The 22,600-nt window shown below is 28.3% G+C and overlaps 3 protein-coding genes across 3 annotated transcripts; 1 reads left to right on the top strand and 2 right to left on the bottom strand.

Moving 5' to 3' along the window:
- Positions 1–656: 656 nt before the first annotated feature.
- LOC134837042 (eukaryotic translation initiation factor 3 subunit M) lies at positions 657–2,409 on the top strand. Its single transcript, XM_063852354.1, has 4 exons — positions 657–788; positions 917–1,188; positions 1,249–1,874; positions 1,936–2,409. Exons 1-4 carry the CDS (start codon positions 744–746, stop codon positions 2,130–2,132), a joined length of 1,140 nt encoding a protein of 379 aa, XP_063708424.1. The 5' UTR covers positions 657–743; the 3' UTR covers positions 2,133–2,409.
- A 2,542-nt stretch (positions 2,410–4,951) lies between these two features.
- LOC134838556 (cysteine--tRNA ligase, cytoplasmic) lies at positions 4,952–7,632 on the bottom strand. The gene is made up of 3 exons (XM_063854103.1): positions 7,460–7,632; positions 5,214–7,314; positions 4,952–5,150 (listed from the first exon to the last, which is right to left on the bottom strand). Exons 2-3 carry the CDS (start codon positions 7,293–7,295, stop codon positions 5,022–5,024), a joined length of 2,211 nt encoding a protein of 736 aa, XP_063710173.1. The 5' UTR covers positions 7,296–7,314; positions 7,460–7,632; the 3' UTR covers positions 4,952–5,021.
- Positions 7,633–11,043: 3,411 nt separating this feature from the next.
- LOC134827029 (acetylcholine receptor subunit beta) lies at positions 11,044–13,425 on the bottom strand. Its single transcript, XM_063839556.1, has 4 exons — positions 13,005–13,425; positions 11,442–12,464; positions 11,224–11,390; positions 11,044–11,167 (listed from the first exon to the last, which is right to left on the bottom strand). Exons 1-4 carry the CDS (start codon positions 13,414–13,416, stop codon positions 11,051–11,053), a joined length of 1,719 nt encoding a protein of 572 aa, XP_063695626.1. The 5' UTR covers positions 13,417–13,425; the 3' UTR covers positions 11,044–11,050.
- Positions 13,426–22,600: the final 9,175 nt, after the last annotated feature.

Genomic DNA, 22,600 nt, shown 5'->3' with positions numbered 1-22,600 from the left:
TCTTAAATTTTATGAAATTTTACGTCTCTCCGCACACTTTCTCATTCTTAACTCAATTTCCGTAAAAATACGTATGTGCGATTTATCTTTTCAGTCTTTCAATACACCTATATATAATATAGAAAAATAAAAAAAAATCTAACTTTGAAAATTAATTAATTGAATTGTAACATTTTACAATTTATCAAAGCAAAATTCAAATCTCGAATTTTCAAATAATGTTTACAAACCATTTCAAAAAAAATGTCAAAAACCAAGACCAGTTTTTTTTTTTATCTGAAAACTGTATCAAAGCAATTTTATTTTTATTTTATAAATTTTTATCAGAAAGGTTCAATTTTTATCATTTTCAACTATTTCTAACTCGAAACTGCTAAAAAATTTAAATTGACAAAAAAAATTATTCTGATTTCTCCATTAATTCTACGAACGATTTTTTCTATCTATTTTAATTTTTTATTTTAAATATGTAAAATTCTAAAAATAAAAATTAAAGTAAAGTAAAATATAAATTTTATAAAAATTTGAAATTAAATTTAAAATTCAATGAAAAAAAAATTTTTTTTTTTTTTTTTTTTTTTGAAAAAACAATCAATTCTTATAAAAACTCATCATTAAACGTCAAATGTATCCCAAAAAAAAATTATATTCGGGGAAATACATTACCGTGAGCTGTCATTGTCATTCAGCTTCGTCGCCGAACGAGAAAATAAAGGCAGATTTTCCTGAAATTACACGAAAATATGCAAGGTCCAGCAATCTTTATCGACTTAACGCTTGAAGATCAGGTAAGAAAAATTCACAAAGCAAAAAATTTCTGCTTTTTCGCACAAATTCACGTGAAAAATGGCAAAATTTTTTTGTGCCACACACGTTTCATTTACTCAGAAAGGTTATCATTTTGCATTTTTTTTAGGCACAAGAGTTGCGAAAATACTTCAAGAATTTGGGTGCGGAAATCTCGGAGGAGAAATCAACCAAAGGCATTGAAGATGATTTGCACAAAATAATTGGCGTTTGTGACATTTGCTTCAAAGATGAGCCCGCAAGTGTAAATGCCGTGTTGGCAAGCATTGTCTCGATTATGGTTTCCATTACGTTGGAACGCGGCGAGAATTTGGTCTTGTCTTTTTGTGAAAAATTGACAAAATCGCCCACAGTCGATTTGCAAAGAGTTTGCTTGCAATCGTAAGTTTTTTTTCAGCTGAAAATGAAAAATTTATTTTTTTAATGAAATTTTTCTTTTAGTTTGTGGCGTTTGTTCAATAATTTGGAAAAATCGTCGCCGTTGCGGTATCACGTCTATTACCATCTCGTTCAAGTAGCGAAACAAGTAGATTGCGTGCACGAAGTCTTCTCGGGAGTCGAACAATTGAAGCAGCAATTCACAATGTGTCCTCCATCGAACGAGCAAATGCAAAAACTCTACAGACTTTTGCACGACGTTTTGCGTGACACCGACACAGAACTCGCTGCCAAAGTCATGATCGAACTTTTGGGCACTTATACAGCGGAAAATGCCTCGTATGCGCGCGAAGACGCCATGAAATGCATTGTGACGGCTCTCGCTGACCCCAACACTTTCCTCTTGGATCCCTTGTTGTCACTGAAACCCGTTCGTTTTCTCGAGGGCGAACTCATTCATGACTTGTTGTCGGTTTTCGTGTCGGAAAAACTCCCCAGCTACATCCAATTCTACCAGAATCACAAGGAATTCGTTACGTCGCAAGGTCTTAATCACGAACAAAACATGAAAAAAATGCGTCTCTTGTCGTTCATGCAACTCGCCGAAAGTAATCCAGAAATGACTTTCCAACAGCTCCAAGATGAATTGCAAATTAACGAAGAAGATGTCGAACCGTTCATCCTTGAAGGTAAAATTTTCTAATTTTTTTCTAAATTTTTGATTTTTAATGAAATTTTCCGTAATTTTAGTTCTGAAGACGAAATTGGTGCGTGCCCGCATGGATCAAAGCGCGAAAAAAGTTCACATTTCAAGCACAATGCATCGAACATTCGGTCGTGCCCAATGGCAAACGCTGCGTGACTTGCTCCAAACATGGAAAAATAACTTAGTATTTGTACAAGAAAACATGGGAAAAGCCATTGAGGCTGCCGAAGCCACAAATTAGACCATAAAGAGAGTTCATTTTGTATTCAGGCGCTTGACTTTTGAAGTTCGACAACTTTTCCAACATTTTTAAATTTTAATTTAATTGTATCTGATCAAAAAAGAAAAAAAAAACACATAAAGAGTAGTTGTTAAGAAAGGAAAGATTTTCTAATAATAATCCACGTCGGATTAGTTTAGGATATTTTTGCTTGAGCACCAAAGTCATTCACGAAAAAGATTTTTGATGAAAAATGAAGGAATGAAAAATAAAATCTTGTGTGCCAGCAAACAAAAAATGAGTTTTTTTGTATGATTTAAAGTCGTTTTTAGAAAAATTGCTAAATTTGAGATTGATTTTAATTTATTTCAAACTTTTTTTTCTTTTTTTGAAATATTTTTTCATATAAAATTACAGAATTTAAAGAATTTTTGATTAAACTTCTTTGAAATTTGCTTAAATTTTATTATATTAATCACACGGGCTCTAATTTATCATTTTTAATCATTTTTTAACTCAAAACTGCTAAAAAATTGAAACTGAAAAAAATTTTTCCTTTGACATAGTTTTGTTTTGAAAACTAAATCAAGAACAAAAAAACTGTGTCAAAAACTGTGTCAAAGCAATTTTTGTCAAATCTTGCTCCAAATGGATAAAAATTTATCAGGGGGCTCTAATTTATCATTTTTAATCATTTTTTAACTCAAAACTGCTAAAAAATTGAAACTGAAAAAAAATTTTTCCTTTGACATAGTTTTGTTTTGAAAACTAAATCAAGAACAAAAAAACTGTGTCAAAAACTGTGTCAAAGCAATTTTTGTCAAATCTTGCTCCAAATGGATAAAAATTTATCAGGGGGCTCTAATTTATCATTTTTAATCATTTTTTAACTCAAAACTGCTAAAAAATTGAAAAACTGTGTCAAAGCAATTTTTGTCAACTGAAAAAAATTTTTTCCTTTGACATAGTTTTATTTTGAAAACTAAATCAAGAACAAAAAAACTGTGTCAAAAACTGTGTCAAAGCAATTTTTGTCAAATCTTGCTCCAAATGGATAAAAATTTATCAGGGGGCTCTAATTTATCATTTTTAATCATTTTTTAACTCAAAACTGCTAAAAAATTGAAACTGAAAAAAAATTTTTCCTTTGACATAGTTTTGTTTTGAAAACTAAATCAAGAACAAAAAAACTGTGTCAAAAACTGTGTCAAAGCAATTTTTGTCAAATCTTGCTCCAAATGGATAAAAATTTATCAGGGGGCTCTAATTTATCATTTTTAATCATTTTTTAACTCAAAACTGCTAAAAAATTGAAACTGAAAAAAAATTTTTCCTTTGACATAGTTTTGTTTTGAAAACTAAATCAAGAACAAAAAAACTGTGTCAAAAACTGTGTCAAAGCAATTTTTGTCAAATCTTGCTCCAAATGGATAAAAATTTATCAGGGGGCTCTAATTTATCATTTTTAATCATTTTTTAACTCAAAACTGCTAAAAAATTGAAACTGAAAAAAAATTTTTCCTTTGACATAGTTTTGTTTTGAAAACTAAATCAAGAACAAAAAAACTGTGTCAAAAACTGTGTCAAAGCAATTTTTGTCAAATCTTGCTCCAAATGGATAAAAATTTATCAGGGGGCTCTAATTTATCATTTTTAATCATTTTTTAACTCAAAACTGCTAAAAAATTGAAACTGAAAAAAAATTTTTCCTTTGACATAGTTTTGTTTTGAAAACTAAATCAAGAACAAAAAAACTGTGTCAAAAACTGTGTCAAAGCAATTTTTGTCAAATCTTGCTCCAAATGGATAAAAATTTATCAGGGGGCTCTAATTTATCATTTTTAATCATTTTTTAACTCAAAACTGCTAAAAAATTGAAACTGAAAAATTTTTTTCCTTTGACATAGTTTTGTTTTGAAAACTAAATCAAGAACAAAAAAAACTGTGTCAAAAACTGTGTCAAAGCAATTTTTGTCAAATCTTGCTCCAAATGGATAAAAATTTATCAGGGGGCTCTAATTTATCATTTTTAATCATTTTTTAACTCAAAACTGCTAAAAAATTGAAACTGAAAAAAAAAATTTTCTTTGACATAGTTTTGATTTGAAAACTAAATCAAGAACAAAAAAACTGTGTCAAAAACTGTGTCAAAGCAATTTTTGTCAAATCTTGCTCCAAATGGATAAAAATTTATCAGGGGGCTCTAATTTATCATTTTTAATTATTTTATAACTCAAAACTGCTAAAAAATTGAAACTGAAAAAAAATTTTTCCTTTGACATAGTTTTGTATTGAAAACTAAATCAAGAGCAAAACTAAATCGAAAACTGTGTCAAAAACTGTGTCAAAGCAATTTTTGTCAAATCTTGCTCCAAATGGATAAAAATTTATCAGGGGGCTCTAATTTATCATTTTTAATCATTTTTTAACTCAAAACTGCTAAAAAATTGAAACTGAAAAAAAATTTTTCCTTTGACATAGTTTTGTTTTGAAAACTAAATCAAGAACAAAAAAACTGTGTCAAAAACTGTGTCAAAGCAATTTTTGTCAAATCTTGCTCCAAATGGATAAAAATTTATCAGGGGGCTCTAATTTATCATTTTTAATCATTTTTTAACTCAAAACTGCTAAAAAATTGAAACTGAAAAAAAATTTTTCCTTTGACATAGTTTTGTTTTGAAAACTAAATCAAGAACAAAAAAACTGTGTCAAAAACTGTGTCAAAGCAATTTTTGTCAAATCTTGTTCCAAATGGATAAAAATTTATCAGGGGGCTCTAATTTATCATTTTTAATCATTTTATAACTCAAAACTGCCAAAAAATTTAAACTGAAAGAATTCGGTGTTAAATAATGAAATATCAATTTATTTTTATTTTATTTAAAAAATTGGTTAAAAGCATAATCTTTTTTAGGCAGCTGCATTCAAAGAGGCTAAGTACTCGTTATATCTTTTTTCTTGAGCTTGTTGCAGTTTTTGTAATTTTTTCTGTTGTCCTTTTCCAATTTCCTTTCCTTCAGCATCGTGCGTTGGAATACCCTAAAAAATAAAAAAAATTAAATAATTTAAAAATTCAAATTTCTTTCAAAAGTCGTAAATTACCTTATCATCAAACGCCGAATATTTATCTTTTTCGAGTTTAAACATTTCCAGCGGGTTAATTTTCTTTTGTGCCTCTTTGGCGGCTTGTGCAGCTGCTAATTCTGCCTTTTTCCTCTCTTTTTCTGCCAATTTCTCCGCTTCCAATGCTTTTTTGGCTTCACGTTCTTTCAGCAGTGTTTCACGATCGACGAGTTTTAAAGCTGACGGCTTTCCTTCTCTGTCTTCTAAACGAACTCCCAAATTCGGAAGTGTCTCATCTCGCAATTGATCACATAATTTGAGAATTTCCGTAGCTTTCAAGGTTCGCGCGTGTTCTCGAATCGCATTTCTGAATTCCGCCAAGGGAGTGAGGTAAGGCATGACAATATCTTCCAAATTTCCGTCGCTGGATCCTTTCATGGGGAATCCAATTCCGCCGCGAGGACCTGAAATTGCCCCGAAAATGTTCAGGATGTCAGTGACATACATCGCGATGCGTCGCAAAAGGAGTCCATTGAATTTCGAGTTGTCCCGAAGGTAAATGTTCGAGTGCGAAACGAGATCTCGGAGGGCATCCAAAGCTGAACGGGTGTCAATGTTATCACATAGGGCTGTGTGCACTGCTGACTTGGCTTCGTTGAATTTTATTTGCAAATCTTGATCTTTCGAGGTCCATTCTTGGAACATGTCACAAGGAACGCCCGAAACGATGTTTCTCGTTAAATCTTTGACATTCAGGAAAAATTCGTTCATAATTTTTTCGTAAGAAATCGCAATTTCCATCGTGTTGTCCGAATAATCGAGCGTATCTTTCCACGAATGCAACAAAAATGCGAATCTCAGTTGGGTCGCGGTGTGTTTTTGCAACGCTTGTTGAATCGTGATGAAATTCTTGAGCGATTTTGACATTTTGCATCCAGAAATCGTCAAATGTCCCGTATGAAGGAAATATTTTACCCATTCTGGCGTGTCAAAATGCGCTTCACTCTGCGCAATTTCGTTGTCGTGATGCGGAAACTTCAAATCGACACCGCCCGTGTGAATATCCAACGTATCGCCGCAAATATCGGAAGCCATTGCCGAACATTCGATATGCCATCCGGGTCGTCCTTTGCCCCATGGCGAATCCCATGCCGGTTCGCCCGCTTTACTCGCTTTCCACAGTGCAAAATCATTCGGCGAACGTTTCTCCGAAAGTCGCTCTTCCGAAATACACAAATCTCCTTCGCCCTCTTGCAAGGAACTCGTGTCGCCATACGCTTCGGGCACCAATTTCGCGTAATGATGATTGTCGCGTTTGTCGAATCCCGCTACGTCGAAGTAAACGGAGCCATTTGCCTCGTAAGCGAACCCGTTGGAGATGATTTTTTGGATGTACGTGACGATTTGCGGGACATATTCGCTCACACGAGTCAAAATATCGGGCGGAAGAACGTTTAAAGCTGTCATATCGCGATGAAATTGATCCTCCCAGTAACGAGGAAGAGTTTCGAAAATCGCATTGTCTGTCACTGTCGCTCCAAATTGCTTATCCAAGTAGTCCGAAATGGGATCTTTCGCTTCCAGAAGGAAAATTTTAGCTGCTTCTTTGATTTTTGTGTCGTCACCCGATTTAACAGCAGCAGTTAAGGCATCGACAGCTACTTGCACCTTATCCAAGGTTTTTGTGAGCATCACTTTCTTATCGGGATCCGTCGTTTTTTGCAAATTTTCATTAAATTGCGACATTGCCTTTTGCTGATCTTCGATCAGAGTCTCGATGGGAAGTTCTTTCTTCAAATAATTCTCGTAGAGGTAATTTTGACGTGCTCGTTTGATAATTTTGTCGTCAATATCCGTGATATTCATCACATACAAGACGTTATAACCAAAGTAATCCGTTAGCACTCGTCGCAAAATATCGAAGGAAATGTAAGAACGAGCGTGTCCCATATGCGAGGCATCGTAAACTGTGGGTCCGCAACTGTACCATTTGACATTTTTGCCATCCAGCGGCACAAAAAGCTCCTTTTGACGTGTTAAACTGTTGTACAACTTCAATTTTGCCTCAGACTTTTCCGTGGGTGCCTGCCACGTCGGTTGATTCCGTTTCGCCGCACTCATGTCTTGCTCCAAGTGTTATCTACAAACAATTAATTTCGATAAAATTTTAGTTTATTTCGAACAAATGTATCGGAATCGATACAAGATAAGGTGTTTTGATTAGAAATTCATGAGAAATGATTCAGAAAATGACGAAATTGAGAAGGTGTGTCAGCAAAACTTACGAAAAATTGAAATTTTAGAAGGAATCCTCGTTGTTTCGTTACAGATTTCGGAAGAAAATGTTTGAATGGATCAAATATCGTTCAGAATTCGTTTGCCAGTGGTTAAATTGCAGAGAAAATGGTCATTCAAAAGAACCGAATTTCAGCAAAAACACGCGAACAACTTTTTTTTGACGTTTGTTAGCTGTCAACAAGGCCCAATGTGAATTTTAAATTCAAAAAAAATTTCCGTAATTTTTACGTTTTTATTTCCATGCACATCTGCCCAATTTTCGAAGAAATAAAAAAAAACAACGATTTTATCATATGAGGAGCAAAAACCGTACTTTTTTTCTAAAGTCAATTTTCAACCAACTTTTGATGGATTTCAAAGCTAAAAGTTAATAAATATTCATTCTAAAGTTGATTTTCATTGATATCTGATCGATTTTTGAAGAAATAAAAAAAAGTACGATTTTATCATATGAGGAGCAAAAACCGTTGTTTTTTCTCACGTCAAGTTTCAACCAACTTTTGATGGGTTTCAAAGCTAAAAGTTAATAAATATTCATTCTAAAGTTGATTTTCATTGATATCTGATCGATTTTTGAAGAAATAAAAAAAACAACGATTTTATCATATGAGGAGCAAAAACCGTTGTTTTTTCTCAAGTCAAGTTTCAACCAACTTTTGATGGGTTTCAAAGCTAAAATTTAATAAATATTCATTCTAAAGTTGATTTTCATTGATATCTGATCGATTTTTGAAGAAATAAAAAAAACAACGATTTTATCATATGAGGAGCAAAAACCGTTGTTTTTTCTCACATCAAGTTTCAACCCATTTTTGATGGGTTTCAAAGCTAAAAGTTAATAAATATTCATTCTAAAGTTGATTTTCATTGATATCTGATCGATTTTTGAAGAAATAAAAAAAACAACGATTTTATCATATGAGGAGCAAAAACCGTTGTTTTTTCTCACATCAAGTTTCAACCCATTTTTGATGGATTTCAAAGCTAAAATTTAATAAATATTCATTTTAGAATTTTAAAGTTGATTTTCATTGATATCAGATCGATTTTTGAAGAAATAAAAAAACAACGATTTTATCATATGAGGAGCAAAAACCGTTGTTTTTTCTCACATCAAGTTTCAACCCATTTTTGATGGATTTCAAAGCTAAAAGTTAATAAATATTCATTCTAAAGTTGATTTTCATTGATATCTGATCGATTTTTGAAGAAATAAAAAAAACAACGATTTTATCATATGAGGAGCAAAAACCGTTGTTTTTTCTCACATCAAGTTTCAACCCATTTTTGATGGATTTCAAAGCTAAAATTTAATAAATATTTTCTAAAGTTGATTTTCAACCATTTTGATGGGTTTCAAAGCTAAAAGTTAATAAATATTCATTCTAAAGTTGATTTTCATTGATATCTGATCGATTTTTGAAGAAATAAAAAAAAATTTAATAAATATTCAACGATTTTATCATATGAGGAGCAAAAACCGTTGTTTTTTCTCACATCAAGTTTCAACCCATTTTTGATGGATTTCAAAGCTAAAATTTAATAAATATTCATTCTAAAGTTGATTTTCATTGATATCTGATCGATTTTTGAAGAAATAAAAAAAACAACGATTTTATCATATGAGGAGCAAAAACCGTTGTTTTTTCTCACATCAAGTTTCAACCCATTTTTGATGGATTTCAAAGCTAAAATTTAATAAATATTCATTCTAAAGTTGATTTTCATTGATATCAGATCGATTTTTGAAGAAATAAAAAAAACAACGATTTTATCATATGAGGAGCAAAAACCGTTGTTTTTTCTCACATCAAGTTTCAACCCATTTTTGATGGGTTTCAAAGCTAAAAGTTAATAAATATTCATTCTAAAGTTGATTTTCATTGATATCTGATCGATTTTTGAAGAAATAAAAAAAACAACGATTTTATCATATGAGGAGCAAAAACCGTTGTTTTTTCTCACATCAAGTTTCAACCCATTTTTGATGGATTTCAAAGCTAAAATTTAATAAATATTCATTCTAAAGTTGATTTTCATTGATATCAGATCGATTTTTGAAGAAATAAAAAAAACAACGATTTTATCATATGAGGAGCAAAAACCGTTGTTTTTTCTCACATCAAGTTTCAACCCATTTTTGATGGATTTCAAAGCTAAAATTTAATAAATATGCATTCTAAAGTTGATTTTCATTGATATCTGATCGATTTTTGAAGAAATAAAAAAAACAACGATTTTATCATATGAGGAGCAAAAACCGTTGTTTTTTCTCACATCAAGTTTCAACCCATTTTTGATGGATTTCAAAGCTAAAAAATAAATATGCATTCTAAAGTTGATTTCCATTTTTTTTTTATCATATGAGGAGCAAAAACCGTTGTTTTTTCTCACATCAAGTTTCATTTTTGATGGATCAGATCGATTTTTGATTGAAATAAAAAAAAACAACGATTTTATCATATGAGGAGCAAAAACCGTTGTGTTTTCTCACATCAAGTTTCAACCCATTTTTGATGGATTTCAAAGCTAAAATTTAATAAATATGCATTCTAAAGTTGATTTCCATTGATATCAGATCGATTTTTGATCAAATAAAAAAAAAACGATTTTATCATATGAGGAGCAAAAATCGTACTTTTTTTCTCAAGTCAATTTTCAACCAACTTTTGATGGGTTTCAAAGCTAAAAGTTAATAAATATTCATTCTAAAGTTGATTTTCATTGATATCTGATCGATTTTTGATTAAAAAAAAGTACGATTTTATCATATGAGGAGCAAAAATCGTACTTTTTTTCTCAAGTCAATTTTCAACCAACTTTTGATGGGTTTCAAAGCTAAAATTTAATAAATATTCATTCTAAAGTTGATTTTCATTGATATCTGATCGATTTTTGATCAAATAAAAAAAAGTACGATTTTATCATATGAGGAGCAAAAATCGTACTTTTTTTCTAAAGTCAATTTTCAACCAAGTTTTGATGGGTTTCAAAGCTAAAATTTAATAAATATTCATTCTAAAGTTGATTTTCATTGATATCTGATCGATTTTTGATCAAATAAAAAAAAGTACGATTTTATCATATGAGGAGCAAAAATCGTACTTTTTTTCTCAAGTCAATTTTCAACCAACTTTTGATGGGTTTCAAAGCTAAAAGTTAATAAATATTCATTCTAAAGTTGATTTTCATTGATATCTGATCGATTTTTGATCAAATAAAAAAAGTACGATTTTATCATATGAGGAGCAAAAATCGTACTTTTTTTCTCAAGTCAATTTTCAACCAACTTTTGATGGGTTTCAAAGCTAAAATTTAATAAATATTCATTCTAAAGTTGATTTTCATTGATATCTGATCGATTTTTGATCAAATAAAAAAAGTACGATTTTATCATATGAGGAGCAAAAATCGTACTTTTTTTCTCAAGTCAATTTTCAACCAACTTTTGATGGGTTTCAAAGCTAAAATTTAATAAATATTCATTCTGAAGATGATTTGCATGCATATTTGTCCAATTTTCGAAGAAATAAAAAAAAATTTTATTTGATGAGCAAAAAGAAATTTTATCATCAAATTTATGCAGTAGACATACAAATAGTGCCATAAACAATAATTGAAAGAAGCCACAAACGATCAAGGACCTCATCTAATTCTTGCCATGCAAGTTTTCGCTTTTGAAGGAAATCGTAACCCTAAAAAAAACCAAAAATTCATCGAAACATTAAAAAATTTCAAATTTAACACTCACTCCTGTATTTTGAAGTCCCAAAAATATTCGAAGCCAATGAAAATTAACAACTTGTCCCATCCACAAGGGCGGTAATGTATCTGGCGGATACTCAAAACACCAAATATTGACAATGGCAAGTACGAGACTCACCAACGAAAGATACATCAGGGTCTCGTGATGAATTGCTGAAATAAAAAAAAAATAAAATTCATCAAAAATTTAAAAAAAAATCTTACCAAACGTGGATTTGTAAAAAGTTGGAGCGTTATCCGATAACGAAATGAACGAAAAACACAAAATTAGGAATCCAACGGAGATAAAACTGAATCTCAGCATTTTTCTTGTGACAGTTGACAAAGCAAGACATGCAATTGAGACGAATAACGGCACTCGGAACAACATTTGGAAGTATTCTTGGTTCTGTTTCAGCGTCAAATTGTACGTGACACACATCCGTTGCGTTTTTGGCTGTTCATCGAGACTCACGATTCTCTCAAATTCGATAAATGGCAAATGATTCGCCACATAATCGTCGTCTTCGGCAACAGCGGTGACAATCCAAGCACTTTCTGTCTCAATTTTCAGTTTAATTGAGCTCTCAAAGCCCGCCAAGGACTCCGTTTGGGTCATAAGTTGAATGCTGCATGTCATTTCCGACAAGGGCCAATCGTGTCGCTCGAAACTCCTTTGAGGGAAACACAAAGTATTGATTTCAAAATCTTTGGATTCCGCATTTACCGTTCCATCGTGATTGACTGAGAAGCTGTATTGAATATCCAAGTCCTTGAAAGCAGCGAGAGCGCCATTCATGAGCATCAAAGAGGGTTTCCAGAAACTTCCCTTGCTGGGATTTCGGATTCCTTTGATGCTTTCGAAGTCTTCGGGATCCCACATGAGACGAGAATCGTTCCAGCTTAACTTGATGTTGACACGCGACGTTAAAAGGCTCTTTTTTTCGTCGTAATTGACACTTTTGATCGTGAAAGAATCGATCATTACCTCTTCCTGCAATTGGGGAAGTGTAAAAATGTCGTAATTTTTGAAGATTTTTTGAATTAATTTCTCTTGTGTTGTCATTGGAGGCTCTTCTGGCGTTAATTCTTGTCCTGATGAGAAATCTGGACAATCGTAGAAGAATCTGATGCTCGTTGAACCCCAAGAACTGAATGAAATGTACTTTAGATCTGTGATTGGTTGAGTATCTTCTGCTGAAATTAATGGGAGAATGTCTCCGCGGATTGTAACTTCAATTATACCAGCTGAAAAAAAAATTAAAAATTATTTTATTAAAAAATAATTAAATAAATTAATTAATTTGAAAATAATTTCTTATTAAATTAGTTTTTTTTTAAATTATTTTTTTTACCGCATTTAAAATTTTTAAATTAATTAAATAATTTTAATTTGATTTTAAAAGTTTAATTTAAAAAAAATAAAAATTCAGTTAAAAATATGTATTAAAATTTATTAAAAATAGTATTTTATTTAAAATATTTTTTGCGAATAACTTTTAAATTAATTAATTTTTTTAAATATAATTTTTTTTAAAACTAATTTATTTAATTTAATTTGAAAAAAAAAATAATTCAGTTCAATATTTTATTAAAATAATTTTTAAAAATTATTAAACTTATAAATTTTTATAAAATTAATTTTTTACAAATTTTAAAAATTCATAAAATTAATTTAATTTTTTTTTTTAAATAATTTATTTTTTTTAAATTAATTTAAAAATCCTTTAAAATAATCCTTAAAATTATTTTTTTTTAAGAAAACAAACAAAAAATGCATCAACTCACATCTTGTTATTCTTATCGTAAGCGGGACCGGATCAATTGGCGATAACACTTGAACGCGTTTATTCTTCAGCGGACCCGTTTTGCGTTTTTTGCGAATCTCACAGAAAGTATTGCTGCCCGCTCCGATGACAATTTCATAAACAGGTGCATTAACATCGTCCTTGCTCGACGTCAGCAAGATATGAGCATCTTTTGTCCCCAAAATGACGAGATTGATATTTACGAGTTCCTCATCTTTGGGCGTTGCGTGCTTCAAATCGCTCAAATGGAAATAAGTGCGATAGTTGTAACCATTGACGGCATCGTATTCCTTGCAGCGATCAAGTTGCTCGTACGTAATGTTGTATTTGCCTCCTGCAGCTCCGCAAATGGCACTCAGAGAAATTGTGTAAAAAATTAAAATCCAAAACATGATGATGATGTGGCCCGTTGAACGTCTGAAGAACAACTAAAAACATAAAAAGTTGATAAGATGTGATAAAAATAAAAGAATTTCTTGGAGAAATTAAAATAAAGAGTAACGGATAAAAAATTTTGATGTTTTTAAATGTTGGTTTCAAGTTTCTCATGCAAGTTTGTGAGAACAGCTTTGAATATTGAAAATAAATTTCAAGTTAAAAGTCGTTGAATTAAATTTAATTCAATATTAAAAGAATATTTTTTAAATTTTGTTGAAAAATTAAAATAAATAATAAAATTAATTAAAATAATAAATTAATACTAAATAAAAAAATTAAAGTGAATAATAATTAATTTAATTCATTTGAACAAATTTGTATTTATTTATTTTTTTTTGTAATTTTAATTAATATCAATTTAAATAAAAATTATATTTTATGCTATTTAATTAATTATTTTAAAATTAGTAAATTTAAAATTAATTAAAAATTTAAATTAAATTATTTTTAATTTTTTTTATTAATTTATATTTCGAATTAAATTTATTATTTTGTGCAATTTTTAAAATAAATAATTCTTAAAAATTATTTTGAAATGTATTTAAATAAAAAAAAATAATTGAAAATTATATAAAAAAATAATATTAATAAAAAAATAAAATAAATTAAAAAATTAATTAAATTAATTAAAAAAAAATTACCTAAGGTTTTATCTTATTAATTATTATTATTTTTATTTATTCATTTTATATTTCTTATTATTTTTTTTATTTATTTATTTATTTATTTATTTTTTTTTTGAATAAAAAAGAAAAATTAATTAATTATTTCTAAAAAATTAATCGAAAAAAAATATTAAATAATTTAATTACTAAGAAAATTTCGTTTTATCTAATAATCAATTTTAAATTTAAGATTTTAGTTAAAAAATTAATTTTGAGGATTTTTTTTTCGAAATAAAAATAATAAATTATTTTTCTTATTTTTATTTAAAATTAAAAAAAAAATAATTTATTAAATTAATAAAAAATCATTTTTTTACTTACCCAAAAAAGAAAATTCCAATAAATCCATTATAAAAATTTTCCCTTCATCCAGGAGCATTTTCAACAGAAATGCCATATCATCCTTCTTTCCTCTCATTCGGAGATTTTGCGACGTTCTTTCGATGAAAGGTCAAGGTCCTTTAAATGTGTACGCGATTTCATTTCTTGAATGTACACCGAAGGTGGTTACAAAGACTTTAGGGGTTAAAATAAGGACAAATAGATGTAAGAAAAAAAAACATTGAACGCAATATGTCTAATACAATAATGAAAATAATAAAAATAAATGAAGGGAAAAGCATACACAATCGACGATTTTCTGAGAAAAATGCCATTCGCAATTATAAGAGTTACACGTGTAAGACATTATCGACCTTCGTTTATCCTCCTCTCGTTCTGTCACAGCGAAAAAAGGTGCTTCGTCGAGTGTTTGCGGAGAATTACTTTTTGAGATTGCGAAATGTTTTTTTATGAGAAAATCGAACTTTTTTCCGTTCTCGTGCCTCTTTGACGCTGCGAGTCATCCAATTGTCGTCGTCGTCGTTCTCGTGTAGATATTTCACATTCATGGTCAAGGTCGTCCATGCAACAAAATCACCAACAACACATGACTACAACTCATTTTTACGTCAATTTCATCATCGTGGGCACTATTAACGACCGTTTTCTACAAATATTTGTATTAGGTTCTGTGTGCGCGGCAGTAAAGTGCATACACATGCAGCGCCATGTGAAATGCGATGCCTCGTGTAGGCGGCGTGACGGTACGAGAACTTTTACATTTCTGCAATTTAGCTGCAATGAACTTGAGATATTTTTGTCTCGTTCGGCAAATAATTGCATTAAAAAAAATGTAACGCCGATGCACCGGCCGGTTCATCATGTTCTGACAAAAATTCTCCGTTACGTAAAAAAAAGCTGCATTTACGCTGCACGACGTAGTTGCACAACATTCGTCGTTGTAAATCGCATGCACAGTAAGAAAATATAATTTTCCCCGTTGGCAAGTACGGAACTTTCCATAGAGAGAACATGAGGAGGAAATGCCACACGCAGCAACAGCAAAACACAATGGAGTGCTCTAAAGGCCATGGCCAAGGTTTTTTTGAGCGTCATCACGTCGTTACGTGTACTCGTCGTATTTTGATTGTTCAAAAGGTTGAACTCATTACATCTAATGATTTTTTTCGCTCTTTCTTTATTTATTTATTGTTGTTATAGGAAAATGATTCATGTGTCGTCTGATGATAAAAACAGTTTAATTTTTGGATTGCGCGTCATTTAACTTCCTCTGAGTACTCTGAGTCATCGACGACAAAAATTGTCACATGAGCTGAAAGATAATGGAAATTATTAATAAAGTCGTATATTAATAAAGTATTTGTTCTTGGAAAATTTTAAGAGTCAAATTGTTCAAGAATCGCTTGAAATGTATTTCAATTTTTTTTCATACTTAAAATATTGTAAAATTTAAAAAAATAATTTAAATATTTTTTTGAGGTATTTTCATTAATATTTACGATTTAAATTTTTTAAAAAAATATTTCAATTTAAAATTTAAAAAAATTAAATTCCAATAAAAAATAAAGCTAATACATATTTGTTTAATAATTATCTATATTATTTTTTATTCGAACTATTTATTTATTTATTTTTTTTGAAAATTCAATTTATTATTTTTTTAAATTAGAAAAAATGAATATTTTTCTTTTCGAAATTGATAAATTTTCATTAAAAATTTGAAAAAGTCAATAAACTATAATTTAAATTAAAAACCTTTTCTTATATTTTTGATACATTTTTTCAGATATATTTTCTAATAATTTCTCAAAAATTTTGGAAGGAAGAAATTTAAAAAAAATTATTATTTTTTATTAGGTACCTATTATTTTTTTATGCATATTGGATACAAATAATAATTTTTAATTCAATAAAATATAAAAAATTAATTTTCAAAAATAAAAAAAATTAAATAAAATATATTTTAAAATAATAATTTAAATAAAGATTTAAATAATTAATTTTTTTAATGATAAAATTAAAATATCTTAAAAAAATTTAAAATCAATAAAATTTTCAAATATTAATGAAAATACTTCAAAAAATTATCAAAAATTGTTAAAATATATTTTTTTTTATTTTTAAATATGAAATTAATTTCAGCAAATTTTGAGCAATTTTTTTATATTCAATAATAAAATTAAATTTATTTAATTTAAATATAATTAATGAGTTTTTAAATATATAAAAATTATATTTTTTAGTTTTTTTCAAAATTTATTAATTTAATTTAATTTAATTTTTTCATTATAGTTTATTATAAATCAATAAATCTTCAATGTTAAAATTCTAAAAAAAATTAAAACTGAAATTAATTTTATTTTTTTTTCAATATTTTTTTAAGTAAATAAATCAAAAGAAAATCAATGTTAGAGTTCTAAAAAAAATTTAATTTGAAACTTTATAAAATTTCTTATTTTTTTTTTTTTTGAAAAATTACATAAACAAATTCATAAAGATTGATATTTTTGATGAAATTTTTATTTTTTTTTCAGATTTTCGACTTAATTTGACAGGAAGAAGAAGCAAAAATTTCAAATCAAACTCAAATCAGCCTCCTGCCAAAAAAGAAATGGAACTGCGGGGTATCGATCCCCGTACCTCTCACATGCTAAGCGAGCGCGCTACCATTTGCGCTACAATCCCATGTTGGTAGTTAGCCATAAAATTTCCATTTTGTAAAACCATTGAACCAGATACGCGCGCGCGAGTGAAAGGCAGGTATTTAAATTCATATCAGCCAAGCCTTTACTTCATACACAGCGCAATACCCGCAACACACACATGATTAAGCTCAAAAACTTGATTGACTTGCATTTTATTGCTCTGTGTGTCGTTCGTTACACAAAAAATTTTTTAAATCGATTTGCAGCAACGACATTTCCTTTTCGTTACTCCGTTATTCGACATTGACTTTGAACCGAAACTCTTCTTCTTCTTCTTGGTTTGTGCATCGAGTGTACGAGTCGGAAAAAAAATTATTGTTCATAAATGCTGACATACATTATTTATCTTATAAATAGCATTAGAGCATTGTGTGTCAAGGTTGTTGTCCGTTGTTGTGAAGAAAAAACCTCATTTTGTTTCTGCAATGGAAAAAAATTATTTAGTTTCAGCATGAAATTGTTCGAAAGGTGAAAAGGTTGCTTATTTTTAGCTTCTTGCCGCTTCCGATCCGTGAGTTTAAAATTAATTGGACTCTATCAGGACATGTTTGAGGAGGTTTTTTTTACAAATGCGCAATCATTTACAACGCGCATGTTGTGTGACAACGCTCTCCTTAAGTTCAAGGTTAATTTCTGCTCTTTTATTTTCGTTCCACGCTCCACGTTTTGCCTCAATTCAATTATTCCATCATATTACGAACGTTAACTTTTCCCTTTCCAACGCGGTTTTGCGTCCCGAAAATGAGGCGAGCGTGTCACGAAAATTGCCTACCTCGTAGCGCGTAGGCGGCAAAATCCTTCAAAAGTGTACCAAGAGCCTTGACCGAAATTTGGCCTTCAGATTCAAGTTCATTGTGTGTACGCACACGCGGCTAACCACCCATTTTCGAGTACAAAGCACAGAGAAAAAGCAGACACGTGAAAACTCACCCTCCCTCCCTTCGAGTGACGTCGTCGCTCTTTTACAAATGCGCACACTGTTTTCATTGAGTTTACATTGCCAGGGTTAAGATTGGAAAGTAACTGCCAAGTGCAAGGAGGTTGTAAAATGTGTTGTTGTTGTTGTTGTTGTTGCTGCTTCGGATGTCACGTAACACAATTTATCTCTTTTTACGCAGTTTTCGCCATTCAACTGCGATTTTCACGAGAAATTCGAGCATAACAACCAAGTCATTTGTTTATTTTTGGCAATTTTCGACCTTGGCAAATATTATTTTTTTTCTATTGTAGACAATTTGCACAAAGCACAACAAAAAATTGTGTGTGGCGACAAGATTCTCATCAATCGTGCCATTCACTGTTCCATTTTTCTATGACATTATCAGATCAAGTTCAAGTTTGAAAGACAACATTTGTGTTTGTGGAGCAATGTTAAATGCGGAGTTTTTATTTTTTTGTGAAGGAAAAGTCGGATTGCGATAACATTATCTATATGCGTTATCGATAATATTTTTGGAATGATTATTTTTTTTCGTCGTATTTATTTATTTTTTTTTTTTTTTTTTATTGTAGACAACGGAAATCTTGTCTGAAATTTTTTGTTAGATATCTTTGTTGAAGGAATTTCAATTCATAAAAAATATTAGCTGATATCATTTTATTTTATTTATTTATTTTTTTGTTAAATAAGTATTTTTTTATATTTCGAAAAAAATTAAAAAATGCAAAAAAAAATAATGTTTAATAAGCAATGCAAAAAAAATAAGATTAGTATTGTATTTTTATTAAAATATTATTTTAAATATTTTTCATTTGAAAATTTTTTATTTGAATTTTCATTTTTTGTCAAATAATTGTGTGCTAAATATTTTTTTTTTTTTTTTCAAAACAAGATAATTTTTTTTTAATTTTTTACGATTTCAAACAAAAAATTCAATTAATTAGCTTATTTACAATAGAAAATTATTTTTTGTTTGTTTATTATTTTCATTTCTAATTAAAATTTAGATTTTAAAAATTTATTCATTTGACCAAATTAATTTTTTAACAAACATAAAAATTCTATTAAATATTTCTCCATTTTTAGTAGTTCTGTTATAATTAATTTATTTTTAAAATATTTTTTTTAAAATTAAAAATATTTAAATTTTATTTAATTATTAAAATTTCTTTAAAAGTAATTTTCTCATTTTTTAGATAATTTAGGTTTAAAAAATTTAAAAAATCCTGTAAATGATTTTTTTAACAAAAAATTTAATCTCAATTCGATATTTTTCCCTTTTTAGCTTAAATATTAATGTAGTTCAACCATAATTATTTTTTCATTATTTAATTTGAGAAAACAGCATTAAAATATACCTAATTAAATATAAATAAAAATTTAAAATAGAAAAATCTTAAAAAGAAAACACAAAATTTTAAAATTCGAAAAGTTTTCATATAATTCATAAAAATAAAATTTAAAAAATTTAAAAAAAATATATTTTAAAAAATATATATATTTAAAAAAACATTAAAAAAAAAATTAATTAATTAAAAAAATAATTAAAATTTAATTAAAAATTGCTTCTTATCTTAACTTTTATTTATTTTTTTTAAATATATTCTGAAATTTTTAATTAATTTATAAAATTCAATAATTCTAAAAAAATAAATATTTTTTAAAAGGAGTAAAAGTTTAAAAATTAAATTTAATTACTTATTAAAATTGATATAAATTTTAAAAAAATATTTTTTATATTTATTTTCCAAATAAAAAAATTTTTTTTTCAAATTATAAAAAAAATAAATGTAAAAAAACTAAATGAAATTCATTCTATATCTTTAAAAATAAATATTTCTTTTAATCAAACTTCGAAAAAATTTCCAAAAATAACCATTTAAAAGCACATCAAAGAAAGATTTTTTTTTGGAACAATGAACAGCAGATCACGTTTTCCGCATACATTTCAATACCATTTTTAATAAGTAGGTAAACTTCAATGACCTAGACATTCTTGTCTGTCGATAGGAGGAAGCATACACCGAAGTACCCGAAAAAGTAAAAGCTGCTTGTTTGGTCCGTCTGTACAATATATTCAAAAATTCGGCCAAATTCACTTTTACACGCCGTATAATCATCAATTTTTTAATTCAATTCGGTGTGCATTTCGTTTCTTCTTCCTCCTCTGTTTCTTCTTACTTTGTACACTTTCACAAAATCTAATTTCATATGTATCTTTCTTTAATTCGTTTTTTTTTCGTGTATTTCGTTGTACCTTCTGATCCGCGCTCTTTCTTCACTATTTTCTGTGTGATATTTAAAATACGAAAAAAAAAGTGGAACAACACTTTCAATTTCTTTTCTTTCACACACAGACAGCGTAAAAAAAGCGTACGATCGACTGAATTTTAAGTTTAACCCAAAATTTAATCGTTGACCTACAAAAAGATGTATGAGTTGCAGGAAAAAACATTTAAAAAAAACATACAAACCTAAAGTAGGTCATCAACCTCAGCCAAACCTTCACACAAAATATTAATATTATTCGGCTAACCAACATGCACGAGTGTGTGATACGAGCAAGACATGAATAAATTAGTGTACTTTCTACCGGAGGCAGTAAAACATTGACCTAGACATTAACTTTTTTTGGTTTTTTAATTTTTTTCTCGGCTGCTTATGAATTTTTGGAAATTTTCCGTCAACAAAATCCGTCAAAACTGCAAATTTTTGATCATGAGCCGACGTCGTTTGCATTTTTTTCGTTTCTTTTTGTCTCGATGCGGAAATTTTATTGTTTGCATTAACCCTGGACTTGACATTGGCTCTCATGTGCGATAATCTACTGGCCTACTTTTGAAAGTTTTTAACTTAGTTTCGTTATGAGTCGCATTTTCTATTGTTCTGCGCGCCGATAAAGACAAAGTTGTAGCGATGTAGAAATGTGCAAGTGTCTCAAGTGATGTCATGCACTCAATCAATCGGCTTGACGAGTGTGCGAGCGAGAAAGAGTGTCCAGTTTAAGTTATTTTATTATTGTTTTAACCTTCATTTTGTGCGACTATCACTTTGTTTATAGATTCATTTGATCAATATTTACATAAGGATTGCGATTATTATCATGGCTTTCGGTAAAAAAAAAAGTCGAGCCAAGTACGAGGAAATGTGGAACGCTCGAATTTCGACGGCGAAAACCGACGTCATCTCGCCAAATAATTAGGCGTAAAAAGTGTGAAAGTAAATATTTGTGCGGCGCGCGGTTCTACGACGTTCAATCAATGACACATTATCAAAGTTGCTTAGGTAATTTTTTCATTAACGAGCTGTGCAACTTTTTGGCCCATAACGGAATATGTCGTTTGCTCGTAGCAACATTTTGTTTTGAATTAATACGACCAGAGGCGTGCAATGCGGAATTATTGGGATTTACCTGTTGACCTTCCTGTATTTTGTTCAGAATTGTGCATTTGAAGTGTGGTTTAATACATTCAAAGTTCATCATTTTTTCCTTGAAATGCAAAAATATTTTTAAAAAATAAACAATTTTTTCATTGGTTTTGAAATCATTTTTAAATATTAATTTTTTAATTTAATTATTTATTTGAATATTTTTTTAAATTATTATTTTAAATTTATTATTTATTTAATTTAATTATTTTTAATTCTATAAATATTTATATTAATTTTTATTAATTTTTTTATTTAATTTATTTTCCTTAAAAAAAATATAATATTTTTATTAATTTTATAATAATTTAATTTAATAAATTTTATTTGGAATTAAAAAATTTAAATTTTGGTATTCAAAAAATTATTTTATACAAAGACAAATTTTAAAACAAAAAATCAATTTAAATTTTAAAAAATTGACAAAACTAACATTTTATTTTTTTTTTAATTATATTTATTATTTTTTTATTTTTAGTATAAAATGTAAAATTATTTGAAAAAATCGAATAATGCATTCCTTTACAAATTTTTATCAATAAATTAATATTTTCGTGATAAAATTTTATAATATATTTTTTCTTTATTTAATTTTTATGAAGTTTTTAGAATATTACTTTAAATAACTAATAAAATATATATATTTTTTTTTAATTTTTTGACTTTTTCACAAAATTTGGTATAAAAAAATTAATTTAAATTTTATAATTTAGGTATCGTAAAAAAATTAAAAGTTTTAGAATTAAATTTAAATTAATAACCTAAATAAAATAAGTATTAAAAAAATAATATTTTAAAATATTCTATTTTTTTTTTTTTTGAATTAAAGAAAAATAGAAAAAATAATTTAAAAAAAATAGAAAAAATTAAATAAATTACTAAAAGTAATATTATTAATATTCTATGAAAATTATATAAAAAAATTTAAATTAACAAAAATTAAATTAATTTATTTATTTTCAAAAATTCTAATTTGCGACGTTTTTCATAAATACATACCTCAACATATTTATTTATAAAAAAAATCAAATAAAAATAAAGAAAATTCTCGAAACTT

Source organism: Culicoides brevitarsis, chromosome 1 (assembly GCF_036172545.1).
Source record: "Culicoides brevitarsis isolate CSIRO-B50_1 chromosome 1, AGI_CSIRO_Cbre_v1, whole genome shotgun sequence".
Lineage (NCBI taxonomy): Eukaryota > Metazoa > Arthropoda > Insecta > Diptera > Ceratopogonidae > Culicoides > Culicoides brevitarsis.
The sequence above is the reverse complement of the archived record's forward strand: the minus strand, read 5'-3'. Positions and strand labels throughout refer to the sequence as shown.